A 15,773-nucleotide genomic window follows, 5' to 3' on the forward strand; every position below is an offset into this window, starting at 1 on the left:
GTGAAAAAATAAATTTACTAAGTCCAGAGCTCGATGAATGTTAGGGACCAAAAAAAGTGTCACTACAAAGTACTACCAATCAACTCTAAATTGCCTGAAACGTACTCCTAACAGGTTTTCGGGGGGACGATTTTGGCCTCCACACTTGTTTCGGATTTAACTTTCGTTTCGGTAGTGACAAACTTTCGATCAACTAGTGACAAACTTTCGAGCTCTGGACTTTGGAAGAGCTGTTGACTTCAGACCACAATATAATGGGTTCGAATTCCAGCACAGGATGCTTGGCATCTGAGCAATCTGGCTCCCATAGGTCTACTATCTTTTTTCGCCTTTATCATAAAGGTTGCTGGACAATATATAGAGGATGGAATGTATAATTTTTTTAATAATATAAAGGTAATATCAAATACATTGTAAAAAATTAGAGACATGACGCTTCATTAGCAAGACAGTCTTTTATTATATTATTCCTCATTTTGCTGGTTTCCCCTGAAACCCCTTTGCTGTTACAGAGTAGAACTGCCTTAGAATCTCTGCTGATGATGTGGCCATAGCCTTGTAGATCTTTGATTTTCGCATAAGAATTGAATAAGTGTGGGGAAACTCATTGGTTTGTGATCAGATTTACTGCTTAAAGGGCAAGACCACTTTGGTATAGGAGGTTTGGGTTGTGTAGTTACCTTGCCATTATGATGTAACTCCAAAGGTGGACAAGAAATCAAAAATAATTTCTCCATTGACTAGAAATTGATAATTTAAAATATTGACTTACATTGTACAGTGAAGAGGGTCTTTTAAACCCGTAACTAATAATTTATATATATACATGTTTTATAATATACAAAAGAAATCTGTAATATATTATCAAACATCTAACAACAATATGAACTATTCGGTTCTTAAGTCTGACGTAATTTTGTAGTCCGACGTCCCGTCCGGGTCCAAAAGGCACCAGCGCCGTCCACTCTTCATTGTAAACAACATGTTGGAACCCGTAAATCTTTTTACAATAACCTCCTTTTTCAGAAATGAAACATTGAGGGTTAATAAGGGTCTTAATGCTAATATCATAGAAGTACTAAGTATTTATTTATTATTATGATTTAACATTATTATTATTAACATTAAAACACTTGGACCCGGAAGTTATTCTAGCGGGGCGCAACGTCACGTCTGAACAATCGAATAGTGTTAACAGAGTGACAATGACATATCACATGAGTCATTGTGAAACAATTATGATTCATGGTCACACTCTATTTCAGTAATATAATTAAATTGATTATATCTTTTTGTATTTATTTCATTTTATTTGAATGCAGGGTCATTAAAATGAGTCCATATACAAACACATGTGTTGAATTAACAGTGGAAAAACTTGAAGAACAAGGCACTGGAATAAGTAAGTGATCCTGGCCAAATTAAGCCAGGATAGGTGCTAAATCCAGGCTCAACCCCTAATTCTGCTTTCGTGAAATAGGCCCCAGCTTCAGTTGAAAGGATGTCATGTTTTGCTGAGTGCAACACTTGTTAAAAGGGTACATGATCCTTTAGAGTTCTGTGGGTTGGGATGGTCTCTCTTCATTGGCAAGCTAGAAAACAAAGCAAACAAATACAAAACATGCATTAGAAACTGCAATGGGAGACATTTCAACTACAGCCTGTGTGATTGTGACTGGGTTCCCACGGTCATGAAATTCCTGACAAAAATGACAAAAAAAACAGTTTTCCAGTGCTGGAGAAGATTTGTAATTATTCAAATATTTTGGAAAATTGTTTTTGGCTATTGATTTTGTTCATTAAAAACGTGTCTCAAAACACGTCTAACATTATGTGAAATATGTAACATGGTCAAATGTAGTGCTGTCGTCCTCGTCTGTCTGTGGTGTGTCACTTACAGCCATGTCAGATTTGACCGCCTGTAGCTGGAGGAAGACTCTCCCTCCTTCTTCTGGACAGACTGCCTTCAGTTCCTCCCTGGTCATCCCCAGCAGCATAGAGCCACTCAGTGGGCTTAAACAACGCACCGTGCTGACAAAAAATATACATCCATAGCAAGCATTGAATAGTTTCTCAATTCTGTGTGTGTGTGTGTGTGTGTGTGTGTGTGTGTGTGTGTGTGTGTGTGTGTGTGTGTGTGTGTGTGTGTGTGTGTGTGTGTGTGTGTGTGTGTGTGTGTGTGTGTGTGTGTGTGTGTGTGTGTGTGTGTGTGTGTGTGTGTGTGTGTGTGTGTGTGTGTGTGTGTGTGTGTGTGTGTGTGTGTGTGTCACTTACATTTTACTAAAGCCCTTGTACTCAAGCCATGCCTTCACTTCTGCAGATTTGGACTTCTTGGTTAGGACAGGTGGACCACTAATTGGCTAAAACAATGAAACAGTAATGGATGGATTAGAATGGGGGGGGGGGCAGTTTAACCCATTAAGACCTGAGGCCGATTCTAAAAATGTCTTCTAAATCTAAGTTTTTTGAAAAACGTACGTATGTTGCTAAATCAGTGGTGCTCAAACTTTTTCATGTCAAGCACCCTATAAATTATATGTATTTGGCTGCGGATCCCCAACTCAAAATATATTGTTGCAGGGACTCCCCAGAAGCAAAGATTTGAGTAAAAAATGTTTGCTTAAAATGTAAAACTTTATATTTTTTACATAATATAAGATTTATGCAAAAGATTTGCAGAAATGTTCACAATTTTTCAAAAGTATCAGATCTACAAGCTATGAGCTTGTATAACTGCAATAAATATAACATTTAAAATATGGCTAAAATTTAAAATGACACTTTCCAAGTTTTAATGGGTTAATATTCAAGTGCACCATGTTTACAATTATGCTGTGACTCCCTCAATTGTTTGATTTTGTCTTGGTAACTTACAGTAGTGTAGATTGGAAACTGAGTTGAACTTGACCCACAGTGTTTTAGAATGTGTGTTGAATTCTGACCTCATTTGCTGCTTGCTTCTCTGGAGACTCCAGGACATTATTGGGGACGAAGCCCTCCTGTCCTCTGCCGTTCCTCACTTTCCACCACTGCTTGGACACGTCCAGCAGCTGCAGGGAAACAATTACCGTGAGCACAAGTCCAAATCATTTGAGTGGCATTACCCTCCTGATGGTGGGATTTCCTCAGTGATGGACAAAGTACTCAACCCCAGTACTTGAGTCAAATAGTCAAGTATTACTCAACTACAAGGGAAAGTTGCTCAGTCAAATTTGTGCTTGAGCACTGAAGAACTTGCTTTAAAAAAAAGAACATAAGTAAAAAAAAACCGTAATGTTCAAAAGCACAAATTGGAAAGTGCATTTTCTTTTTAATATCAATGCATTGCTGTATTAAAATGTAAACCATTTCTAAAACAAGAAAATAGCAGACATACAAGCACACATACAAGCTTGTAGATCTGCTATTTTCACTATATTTGAAATAGGGCTCAAGTGGCTAATACTGAATTAAAGTAGCCTCCTTAAAGGACAACTTTGTTTTTTTTACAACCAAGGTTTATGTTTTAGATTGTAATTAAAGTAAATAAAAGATGAGTGTTGAAACACAATAACCCGGCGTTTTCTTTATTATTATTTACAGTAGCTCTTCTAGCCCCCAATAACTCACATCTGGCCATCAAAGACTACAGGAGCCTTTTTATTGTGTAAAAAAGGCATATTTAGCCACCGGACAGAATGCCCCCGCCCACTGTAAAAAATATCGCTAAAATTGCAAAAACTATAGAAAGCAGTTAATGAAAAAAAACAAAAATAACACTCATCTTTTATTTACTTTAATTACAAGCTAAAATATAAACCTTGGTTGTAAAAAAACAAAGTTGTCAAGGAAGGAGCACTTCACCCAAAACCAACTTATTTTATATCAATTACACACCCCATGAAGCCTCGAATTCATTGAGTCTCCTATTGACCGATGACTAGGTCATCAAATTTTTGCCTCTGGAATGCGACAAAAAAAACTTTAAGTACAGTACTCAAATAAATGTACTTTATTTCTGTCCACCACTGGATTTCCCACCCCACCCTCTCGAGTATGACATACAATAAGAGAAAAATGTCCACGAAGGAGAAAGGCTTGGATCCATGCTCACCTCAACTATCTCTCCTTTTGTAATGCTGAGCTCTCTAGGATTCCTTGCAGTGAAGTCATATATAACTCGCATGTAATTTGGGTCTAATGGCTCATCTGGACTGAAACAGAAAAAAACATTCAATGGGCAACTATTATGCTATCCATCACAAGCGTGAAACATTCAGAGCATTGGTTCTCAAAGTGGGGTCCGGGGACCCCCAGGGGTACTTGAGGGGGTTCCAGGGGGTCCCCAGCTAAATGATGGATAGGAACCAAATGGACCCTTATGGGTCTGTAACTCTGAGAGTGTACAAATGGAACCAAATGGACCCTAACGGGTCCATTTGGTTCCATTTGTACACTCTCAGAGTTAAGTTAACATTGATTTTACAACATGAATTGGGGTCCCAGAGATTGAAATACCATTAAATGGTGGTCCGTAGCCCTAATGCATGTCAAACTGGGGGTCCTTAAAAGGTATCTTTTCACATGGGGGTCCGCGGGCTAATATGTGTCCATTTGGGGGTCCTTGACATGATGAAAAAGTTTGAGAACCACTGATTTAGAGTAACAGTCATATTTAATTGACATTATTATATGATTATACTTACTGTGATGATGGTGGGGGCGGCGTCCACTGGGCTGATCTCTGCACAGGAGAAGACAAAAAATGATTCTCTGGAATTCTTTCACAAATTACATTTTTGGTCAAATCAACACGTACACTGTAGGGTTTAGCAGCTGTGCGACTCGAATGTAAATGTTTACTAGCTGGCAGGGGTTGTAACTTAATAAAATAATGTATTCATTATAAAATCCTATTTTTGGCACGTCATTTTAGGTGAAAAGTTTCCAAAAATGTATTAATCAAATGAATCGAAAGAGTAATAGATACAATAATCACTAAGAAAATAATTAACAGTTACAGCCTTAAGCGTCACGCTATACTTAGTTGCAGGCTGGTGTCGGGCTCAGTAAATAGCAGATCTACGAGCTCACAGCGCGTCACATTTGTGGCGCGTTGTGAGCTTGTATATCTGCTATTTACGCCACACAACAACACCAGTGTGCAGCTAAATATAAATCAGGCTTTACCTGGCTAGGGACAGAGTACTGGCTCTCGGGGGCAGGGTGCTGTCTCTCGGGGACAGGGTGCTGTCTCTCGGGGGCAGGGTGCTGTCTCTCGGGGACAGGGTGCTGTCTCTCGGGGGCAGGGTGCTGTCTCTCGGGGACAGGGTGCTGTCTCTCCTGTGTGTTGACATGCTGGCTGGCCTGGGGTGCGTCAGTCACCTCAGGAGCCTGCCATCCATCAAAGAACACCAGGGCGTAAACAGGGATGTCTTCATCATCTTCAGGCCATCTGGTGCTGCCAACATACATCACAATCAGAATACGTTTTATTGTCACTTCCATTAATACACACTAGGCATACAAAGGGAGCAAAATACCGTCCTCCGCAACTCATGGTGCTTGTCACATTTAAAAACAACAGACGCGTTAAAAAGAGGCATAGCCATTTAAAAACATTAAAAAACAGAGAGAGAGCTGGCAACATTGGTGCACTCGAATATAGTAAACCCGACTTCTCTGTACGCCCCCCTGGGGGGCTGTACCGCACCATTGAGAAACACTACTCTAGACTTTGAAAACTGGACCTGAGTTGGCTCTGTACTTTTTTCCATCTATTCTATCCCAAATATCTTCGCCAAACATAGCACATCTACAAGCTCACAGTGTGTCACAATTGTTTTTTTTTTGTGTCCTACTGTACATACAGTATCAACAAATCGACACAAAGTAATAGCCCAAATCAATTAGTCTGATTAACCACTTAACCCTATATTATACTGTGCTTCGTTGTACAATGGTGGCGTAAACAAATTGCGTCGCAACGCATTCTGAACTTGTAGATCTGCTATTTTCCCTTTCTTATGTTTAATAATCGTAATCTAGACAAAAGTTTGAAATCAATTTACAATTTATTAATTTTACATTTTGATAACAATAATTTTGTACTTTTACTGAAGTAAATTTAGAATTCCGGGCTTTAACTTTTTTCTACATTGCAGTATTGATACTTTCACTTAATTAAAACATTTGAGTACTTTTTCCACCACTGCCCAGCCCTATACTGTAGGTACTTCTGCACACTGCATTGACTCATAGTGTCCCACCTGGGGATATTCCAGGCGTCTCCTAGAGATTGCCATAGCTCGTCCTCCTCTGGAGTGGCCTCTTCACCCATAAGACGAATACTCAAAGGTTCTATCAGGGGGGCTACGATGGTGGGAGGCAGGTCCTTGGAGCAGTGGGAGACTACCTATATAGATCAAAGAAACATATTATACCCCAAATATACTCTATTAAAGGTGATGTTGTAAGCCACATGTTTTTGTTAAAATAATAGTTAAATAGCTCTATATTCCAATTGATCTTCGTCTATAGATTGTTTGCTCATGATGGATAAAATTGGTATTTTCTGTTCACTAAATAGCTGGAGAGACAAGGAGACCCCCTGTTACTGAACAAACACTCTAAGCAATGATTACTGGTGCAATGATTATACTTACCGGAATAACAGTTATTTTAACAAAAACATATCACACTCCCCTTGAATACAAAGAAATCTGTGACATTAGTTAAAAGCGTGAAAAGTAACAACAATTAGAGACAATGATGACTAAATCTAAGACTAAATATATTGACAATTTCGTCAACGAATAAAAACTAGACTAAAATGTTAGTGAGGGACTAGTGGAGAAGAGCTCCAGTATAACTAAAAGGCAAGTCATTGTTTGTTTGGTTGCGCTCAGGTGTTGCATTCTGAAAATAGCCGATCTACAAGCTCACAACGCGTCACGTTGCGGCATGTTGTGAGCTTGAAGATCGGCTATTTTCAGCATGCAACCAAGTGTAAAATCAGCATTACCACGCCATCAAGGCACCGCCATAATATCTTTTGGTCGACTAAAATCTTGTGATATTTAGTCGACTAAAACTAGACTAAAACTAAAACATTTCAGATAACTAAAACACGACTAAAACTAAATGAAAATTTGCTGTCAAAATTAACAGTGGTGTTTGCAGAGACTTACAAAAGCCAACGTGGTGAACAGGCAATGGACAAAGTCAGGGGCGCTGGGGTTATCAATCTTTCCATTGAGCTCTCCCTGTCGAAGTGAACACAAGCTCATTATGTGATGAACATCAACAAACATCCAAACAGTTCACCATGCATCACAGAATCATTTAACTGGCAACATTGTTGCTATTAGCAAGGTGGTGTGGTTCAAGAGGCATTACCAGAAGGTTGAAACCACATTTGATCTTCTGGAGACAGACCGCAAAGTCTTCTACAGGAGGCATGCCCTTTATGGCTAAAAATAGGTCATCGTTAAAGAGAGATCAGGACAATATATAACTGACATCAGTTTCCTGTTTCTCAACTGTTCGAAAGCAAAGCTGGCTAAATAAAAGAGCTTTTTAAAAATGCAGCTTTATTTGGGGTTTAACTTACGCTTTCCCTTCTTTTTCTTGTTTTTCTTCTTGTCTTTGGCCACTACTGCAGCTATGTGACCCATGAAGATTTCAAGGTCACTGAAGATGTGATTCAATATATCCTGTAGAGCAAATACATATTCACTCATTCCTGTTGACTGGATACCAGATACATACCTTAATGATTACAGCCATAGTACATTATATGCACATTCATTATATATATATTTGTGTTTTTGCACACGATACCATACATACTATGATATTACTAAAGTGCAGGCTGACAAACAGAAAGGCTTCAGTGGTGGAAAGGGATTAAGTACTGTACTTACAATTTTGAGTTACTTTTACTTTATTTGAGTATTTCCATTTTTGAATACTTTATACTTTATACCCTTTTTTCACCCGGTGCCAATTTGCTAAGTGATCCTGGGCACTACACTCCCCCCAACAGCCTAGGGAGGCCAGAGCCGAGCTCATGCCTCCTTCAATGCATGAGAGCCAACTGACCTTCTTGTCACCTGACAGGGGGGAGTTTCCCTGGTTGAACGTAGCGCGTGGAAGGAACACGTTATTCCAACCAGTTCCTTTCCCCTCCATCAGACGCCCCGGCTGACCAGGGGGAGGCAGTATAGTGACCAGGATTACTACATGTTTTTGTGAGGGTATTAACTACCCTAGGAGACACGGGGAGAACATGCAAACTCCACACAGAGTACTTTATACTTCTACTCCACTACACCTCAGACGCAAATATTGTACTGTTTTTATTATTACAAAACACACACCAACAACCAATTAAGCCCTATTTTATACCATGGCTGTTCAAAAATAGCCGATCTACAAGCCCTGCTATTTTCGGAAGATTTTTTACTTGTAACAGAGTATTTCTACATTGTTCTTCCACCACAGAAAGGTTCAGGGAATGGATGAGTATGAAGAACACTGACCACATTCCTGTTAGTCTCTGTGTACGGGCGTGGAGGTGGCAAAGGTTCTTCTTCTTCTTCTGTGACAGAGGAGTGTGGTGGTGGTGGCGACGCCCTCCTGGGAGGCGGCGGGGTGTCCTCACGTGGAGTGTCTGGCACAGGTGTGATAGTGCCTTCGTCGTCGTCTTCTACACAAACAGTGACATACGGCCAAGATTACAGTGTAAAAACTAGAAAATGTGCTCTTCGGAGCACAGGTCTCCGCCAGCGGACCCGTGCTATTTTAACCAAAGGAAATCACTTGCCCTATCTTTAACCATAGTTTTCTAGAAATGTTCTAATTCTTACCAAAGATAGAACATGTTACTATATCATAGCAATTATATTATTATAGCAATAAGTAATGAGATACAGAGGTGGTAAGCAACCACAATCAAATCAACCATCGAACAGTCATTATTACTACACCAAGCTTCAGACGATGACTTGCTGCTTCTTCAGTTCGCGTGCTGGGAGTTAGTTGCATTGTGTGATCTCAGCTGTGATCTCAGTTTGTACTGGAAAGTACTGTTCCTGATTGATCCTGTCTAAGCTATTTATATTACATCAGCGTAATATAGACCTGCCAGCCACTGGCAGGTCTTGACCAATGTTAGGTGTTCTCAGACGGACACACACGCACGGTCGGGTAATTTGTACTGGAAAGTACTGTTCCTGATTGATCCTGTCTTACCGATTTATATAACATATTGTGATGTCACATGCAGCTTGACCAATGTTGGGTGTTCTCAGACGGACACATAGAGACGGACGGAGAGGAAGAGATACTCTCCATTAATCCTGTCAATATTACATATTGTCACGTGTCACTTGACCAATGTTAGCTTGGCTGATGGATAGGTGTGGGGAAACTGGGAAACTAGGGAAACTGCATTTCAGTCTTTGTGAGATGTGTTACTAGACACCTTTACAAACACATTGGTGAGGATTCTTGGTAAGGAATTTATTCCAAGATTGGAACTTTTTCTGCTAATATCCCCTGACTAAATGTTAGCTTGGCTGATGGCACTGATGTCACTTCGAAACATGTAAACGATGTTTCGAAGTGACACACCTATTTATAGGTATGTATTTCGTCATGCGTCTCGCTAGCCAATCAAAGCACACCCTTTCAACATATTGTCACGTGTCACGTGAAGCTTGACCAATGTTAGCTTGGCTAGGGGGGGGGGACACAACGGGACGGTAACGAAAACATACTCTCCACCATGCCTTCGGCCTGGCGGAGACAATAAATCTAAATGCTTATTTGGGAGTGTACCTGAATGAGAGTCATAAGATGAGCTGTTGGCATGACAACCACCTTTACACTCTGAGTTCATTTAACCCATTCAATCCGGGAACGCATCTCTGTCATTCTAGATTTATTTGGCTATTCAAAAATATTTCTTAAGCGAACATTTGTAACTCAAATCCTTTTCCCAGTTTTTCAAAAATAGCAGCTCTACAAGCTCGTAACAACGACAGAGATGCGATCCCGGATTGAATGGGTTAACACACTGGCTCTCAACGTGCGGCACGGGGACCACCAGGGGTACAAATGGACCCTTGCACGGGTCTGTAACATCGAGAGGGTACAAATGGAACCAAAGGGACCGTTACGAGTCCATTTGGCTTCATCTGTACCCTCTCAGAGTTAAATTAACACCAAGGATTTTACAGTGTAGATTGGGGTCCCAGAGATTAAAAAAAACAACAACATGGTATCAAAGGCGGTCTGTGGCCTAATATCAAACTGGGGATCGTTTAAATTAAAAAGTTTGAGAACCTCTGACACTTTGGATTTTGCTGTGTAAAATGGAAGGAAGTGTGTGGGTTCAACTGGACCCTTTGTTATTGCATCATTTGCTCACCATAGTCGGGAGCGTTCCAGGGAGCCACGGGGTCATCGGGAGGCTTCCACGCTGCAGGCTCGGAGGGCGGGGTGGTGTTCTGAAGATCTGGAATGAGCTCAGGTTCAGACACAGTGCTGGACCTGAAAGCAGGAGGAGGTATAGCTATTATTATCTGGATCTTGTGATCATGTCTATGTTTATGTCTTGTGTACGTAAGTTCACTGTGTTTTGGAGTTTCTTATTATTATCTGCTGTAACAAAAATTGCCCAGTTTGGGACATGATAAACTTGAACTTGAACAGTGTCTAGAAGGCTGTTTCAACAAGACGGGAGAGAGGAGGTTCACTGGGTCACAGAAAGAACAGACGGATGAATGTACAGATACTTTATGTGTGCAAAAGTGAGCTAAAAGACTTTCACCTGAGGCTAGAGGAATCCTCCCACTTGCGTGAGAGTGCCCTTGATAGGTCCTTTTTAATGTAGTCTGCCTGTGGAAGGGAAAATAACAACATTCACTGGTCTCATCCTAGTGTGTGCCTTGATGCAGTCCCATCCCAGTAGGCTTGATAGGCTCTATGCACAGCATGCAGCCACATTGGAAAGACATTGGGCCTCTTCTAACTTCCTTCACAGGTGTTACCAATGATATTAATGAAGGCTCTGTTCCATTCTGGTCAGGGTGCTGATATTGTGCATGTTGGCTCACTAGAAACACTCCATTTTGGTTCCCAAATGGCCCCTTATGGTGGGTGTGTAACTCTGAGAGTGTACAAATGGAACCAAATGGACCCGTAAGGGTCCATTTGGTTCCATTTGTACACTCTCAGAGTTATGGGGGTCCTTGAAAATAAGACAACCACTATGCCACACTAAATGGAACAGAGCCTTAATTAGTATCATTGGTAACACCTGTGAAGGAAGTAAGAAGAGGCCCAATTCATTCTATTCCCAATGTGGCTGCTGTGCATAGAGCCTGTATTGTCCTCACCCTGAGCTCCTCACACTGGAACATGAAGACGGTGGTGGTCTTCTTCCGGCGGTCCTTCACTGTCAGAGTCAGCAGGGAGTCGTAGACGCCGCCGTCCATCACAGCCTGCAGATCCACGATGTTGCTCAGGGCCAGACGCTCCAGCTCCTCCTGAGCCCCACAAAGACAGGAGAAAGGGAATGAGCACCAAAGATTAGAATATATGGTATTTACTACAAATGAAACCAATTATCAAAAAAGGACCATTGTTTTTAGAAGGTGGCGGTTGGGGTCTTCAACGTTTTCAGCCAAGGACCCCCTAGCTGAGAGAGAGAGATGAAGCAGGGACCCCCCTCTATATTGTATAAAATTGTGTTTCAGATTAAACTTTTTTTGTTTACTTGGTCTGCTCTTTTTTCCTCTACACCTATACCTCTTTGCCAAAAATAGCAGATCTACAAGCTCACACTATTTTTGGCTAAAGTTCTCTTCAGAAAAGGGATGCTAGGGTTCAAGAAAAAATACATATATATCACACAAAGATTTGGCGGACCCCTTGTAGTATGATGGAGCGTAAATTCAGCATTAGATATTCACATGTAGACATAACCCCTTCAGCCTCCACTGGAGCCCCGTTTACAGATCTTTAGGTCTCACATAACAGTGGTTTTCAACCTGGGGGGGTCCCCAGATGACAGTGAAGTGACAATTTAAGGACTTTTCAGACATTTTTCATAACTCAAAAAAAGAAAAGAAAGAAAAAGACCATTACTGCATCAAAAGTAATGAACAAACTATACTATAAAAACAGACCAAAGTGTCAAATAATATACTGTAAGAGGCAAAAACTTTGAAAATAGCAGATCTACAAGCTCACAACGCCTCGCAACAATATTTATCTGTGGAACTGAGTCTGTAACGTAAGTGCTTGTCAGGGTGGGGGGGGGGTCCCCAGTTCAAACATGATTATTTTGCGGCCTGAAACGGTTGAGAACCACTGTTGTAAAAAACACCAACCTTGGTCTCAATGTCTGTCAGCAGCAGGCTGCCATTGCGGGCCTCCAGGAGCATGTCCTGCCCCCACACACGTCCCATGCTGTCCATGAGCTTCAGGCGTTCCACACAGTCACCCACACCCTGGACCTCCTTCCCGTCCAGGGCACACGTTAACAGGTGCTGCAGAGGAGAGGAGAGGTGGTATAGGAGTGAACATACGGTTTAGCATGCAGAAGGATTGTGCTCACGAATGATGCGTATTGCGAGCAAATTCGTTTACGTGGTAATAGGTTTCAGTCTATCACAGTGGTTCTCAAACTTTTTCATGTCAAGGACCCCCAAATTGACACTTATTATCCCGCGGACCCCCATTTGAAAAGATAAGCCAGGGATCCCTATAAGAGAAGATTTCTTTTACGGCTCTAGCAGGGATTCTCAACCATTTTCATTTCAACCACAATTCATATTGTAAAATCAATGTTAATTTAACTCTGAGAGTGTACACTCTCAGAGTTACAGACTCATAAGGGTCCATTTGGTTCCTGTCCATCATTTAGCTGGGGACCCCCTGGAACCCCCTCAAGTACCCCTGGGGGTCCCCGGACCCCACTTTGAGAACCAATGGTCTATCATAAGGACAAGATGGAGAGCTTGGTGTGTGTTTACAAAAATGATACCTCCACTCTGTACTGGAATTTGTCCATCATCTTGGTTATGGACTCTGCGTAATCCTGCCTTTGCCCTGTTGACACACACACACACACACACACACACACACACACACACACACACACACACACACACACACACACACACACACACACACACACACACACACACACACACACACACACACACACACACACACACACACACACACACACACACACACACACACACATACACAAATGTCAGGAGTGATTTGTGACTAAAGGGTACCAGCAAGAGTGAAAGGGAAGGTGTCTAAGACAGTAGTGAGACCAGCTATGCTGTATGTCTTGGAAACAGTGGCACCGGCGATGAAAAGACATAATTGAAGATGTTATGTAAGATTCTCATAGGACAAGATCAGGAATGACCGCATTAGAGCAGGGTTCTTCAACAGGGGGTCCAGGACATTTTACATTAACCACTTGAACCCTAGCATCCCTACAGTATACTCTATCCCTAGGAGTGATGATGGGTATATTGGGAGAAGGATGTATCAGGCCTATTGTCATATTTATGAAACAGATGTAAAACTAGAAAATGTGCTCCTCGGAGCACAAGTCTCCGCCAGCAGAACCGTGCTATCAACTGTCATCAACTGTGATATCAGTTTGTACTGGAATGTACTGTTCTTGATTAATCCTGTCTAAGCTATTTATATTACGTATTGTGATGACACCAGTGTGTCTACATAATGTATTGCTCCGCCATTTCTCAGCCATTTCGTGATTGTTCCTGTCTTACCTCACTTTGAAAGAGACCAAGACTCTTTCAAAGTGACACATCTATTTAAAGGCCGCTATACATCATGCGTCTCACTAGCCAATCCGAGCACACTCTTTCAACGTATTGTCACGTGTCACGTGAGGCTTGACCAATGTTAGCTTGGCCGAGGGGGGGGGGGGGGGGGGGGGGGGGGGCAAAAAACATAGTCTTTAATGAATCACGCTTCAGGTACTTCATACATACTGTAAATTGACTTTGCACTGGGCCTGGATAGACCTGATGTTTGTGATGACACATCATCCTGGGTGGAGGAGTAGACACTGCTACAGATAAAATACAGTCATTACAACAGCGGAATCAGTAACTGAATGATAAATGGTATGGGAACAGAATATATGGGAGGAGCACAGCCAGGGAATACATACTTGGACTGGGTAGATCCTGTGTAGCTGCTGGTCTCAAAGCCGTAGGGACTGTTGCTCCTGAACATCTTTGGTGTCACGCTGGCTGGCACGCCTGTATCTTCAGTGATATGATACAATATCAACACCATGATGTTGTTTTAGCTTATCTGTTGTTAGGAGCAACCTGAGGCAGCTGTAAAACTCTAATATTGCAGTCCAATTGCAGTCCAACATTTTGGTTGATTTTGCATATATATGTAGCCTGTGTGTGTGTGTGTGTGTGTGTGTGTGTGTGTGTGTGTGTGTGTGTGTGTGTGTGTGTGTGTGTGTGTGTGTGTGTGTGTGTGTGTGTGTGTGTGTGTGTGTGTCAGCTATGATTAAGGAATATAGCTCACATTGCTTAGACTTTGTTTGACATGATCACCTAGCAACACTATGGTCAATGTCAATAAAACTGGCTAATTAATACTTGTTAAAAACAGACATTAATATATTAAACCGTTATTCAAATCAACACAAATTGTATACATAACACAAATAAAAATGTCTAGACAAAATCATACGCATGATAGCAAATGTAAATGTTACTTCAAGACCGCCATCTTTCAATCTCTTATCAAAAATAAGTATTGAACTTTTCAATAATCACGTTTATTTGTCAACACTCATTCAGGTTCAAACAGCGAAATACCAATGTGATACTTTCAAAAATATTAGGAGATTCGGATTATAGATATAGAGCAGGGGTCTTCAACAGGGGGTCCGGGACCCCTAGGGTGTCCTCAGAGTTACTACAGGGGGTCCGCCAAATCCTTGTGTGAATGTATAGGTGTAGAGGGAAAAACAGAGCAGACCAAGTAAACAAAAAAAGTTGAATCTGAAACTCAATTTTATACAATATAGAGGGGGTCCCTGCTCCGTCTCTCTCTCAGCTAGGGGGTCCTTGGCCTGAAAACGTTGAAGATCCCTGATAGAGCTTGAATGTTGTGACACAGCTAAACAAGTTATCACTAGCTTTGACACTGAATCCATACCAGCATTATTTCTTCAGAATAATTGAATTGTAGGCATTGAGGTTATAAAAGTCACTTTACCTTTGATGTCTGGTTGGTGAATGTTGCTTTTATTCACTTCAGTTTATCCTCCGCTTCTGTACAAATCCAGCTCATGTTGTTCCACACCTGGACAGTAACTCTGAAGACTTCCTCATTAATAAAGATGGGCAAAGTCCACTGGAAAAGCACACTGATCTAGCTAGGGGAAGTGGCTGCTGGGCAGTGGTGTAAAGTACATTTACTCAAGTACTGTACTTAAGTAAAATTTCGAGGTATTTTTTTTCTTTACTGGAGTATTTCCATTTTCTGTACTTTTACTTCTACACCACTACATCTCAGAGACAAACATTATACTTTTTCTCTTAATATAATTATTTGAAAACTTTAGTTACTAGTTACTTTGTAGATTTTGATTATTACAAAACATACATTAACCACCTCTGCCCCGTTTGAAAATAGCCGATCTACAAGCTCTGTGCATTGTGAGCTTGTAGATCTGCTATTTTCAAAAGCTTTTGAAA

At 41.2% G+C, this 15,773-nt stretch overlaps 1 protein-coding gene across 1 annotated transcript; it reads right to left on the reverse strand.

The window, feature by feature from the left end:
• Positions 1-1,550: 1,550 nt before the first annotated feature.
• eps8l3a (EPS8 signaling adaptor L3a) lies at positions 1,551-14,283 on the reverse strand (the record flags this gene model as incomplete). Its single annotated transcript, XM_084061858.1, has 19 exons — positions 1,551-1,592; positions 1,899-2,031; positions 2,275-2,360; positions 2,943-3,050; positions 4,094-4,193; positions 4,686-4,723; positions 5,170-5,440; positions 6,249-6,394; positions 7,170-7,244; positions 7,378-7,451; positions 7,592-7,694; positions 8,523-8,689; positions 10,415-10,536; positions 10,817-10,884; positions 11,385-11,534; positions 12,381-12,539; positions 13,037-13,101; positions 14,037-14,116; positions 14,219-14,283. 19 exons carry the CDS (start codon positions 14,281-14,283, stop codon positions 1,551-1,553), a joined length of 2,052 nt encoding a protein of 683 aa, XP_083917984.1.
• Positions 14,284-15,773: the final 1,490 nt, after the last annotated feature.

The sequence above is a fragment of the Gymnoscopelus microlampas genome (assembly GCF_963454915.1).
Source record: "Gymnoscopelus microlampas genome assembly, chromosome: 7".
NCBI classification, from domain to species: Eukaryota; Metazoa; Chordata; class Actinopteri; order Myctophiformes; family Myctophidae; genus Gymnoscopelus; species Gymnoscopelus microlampas.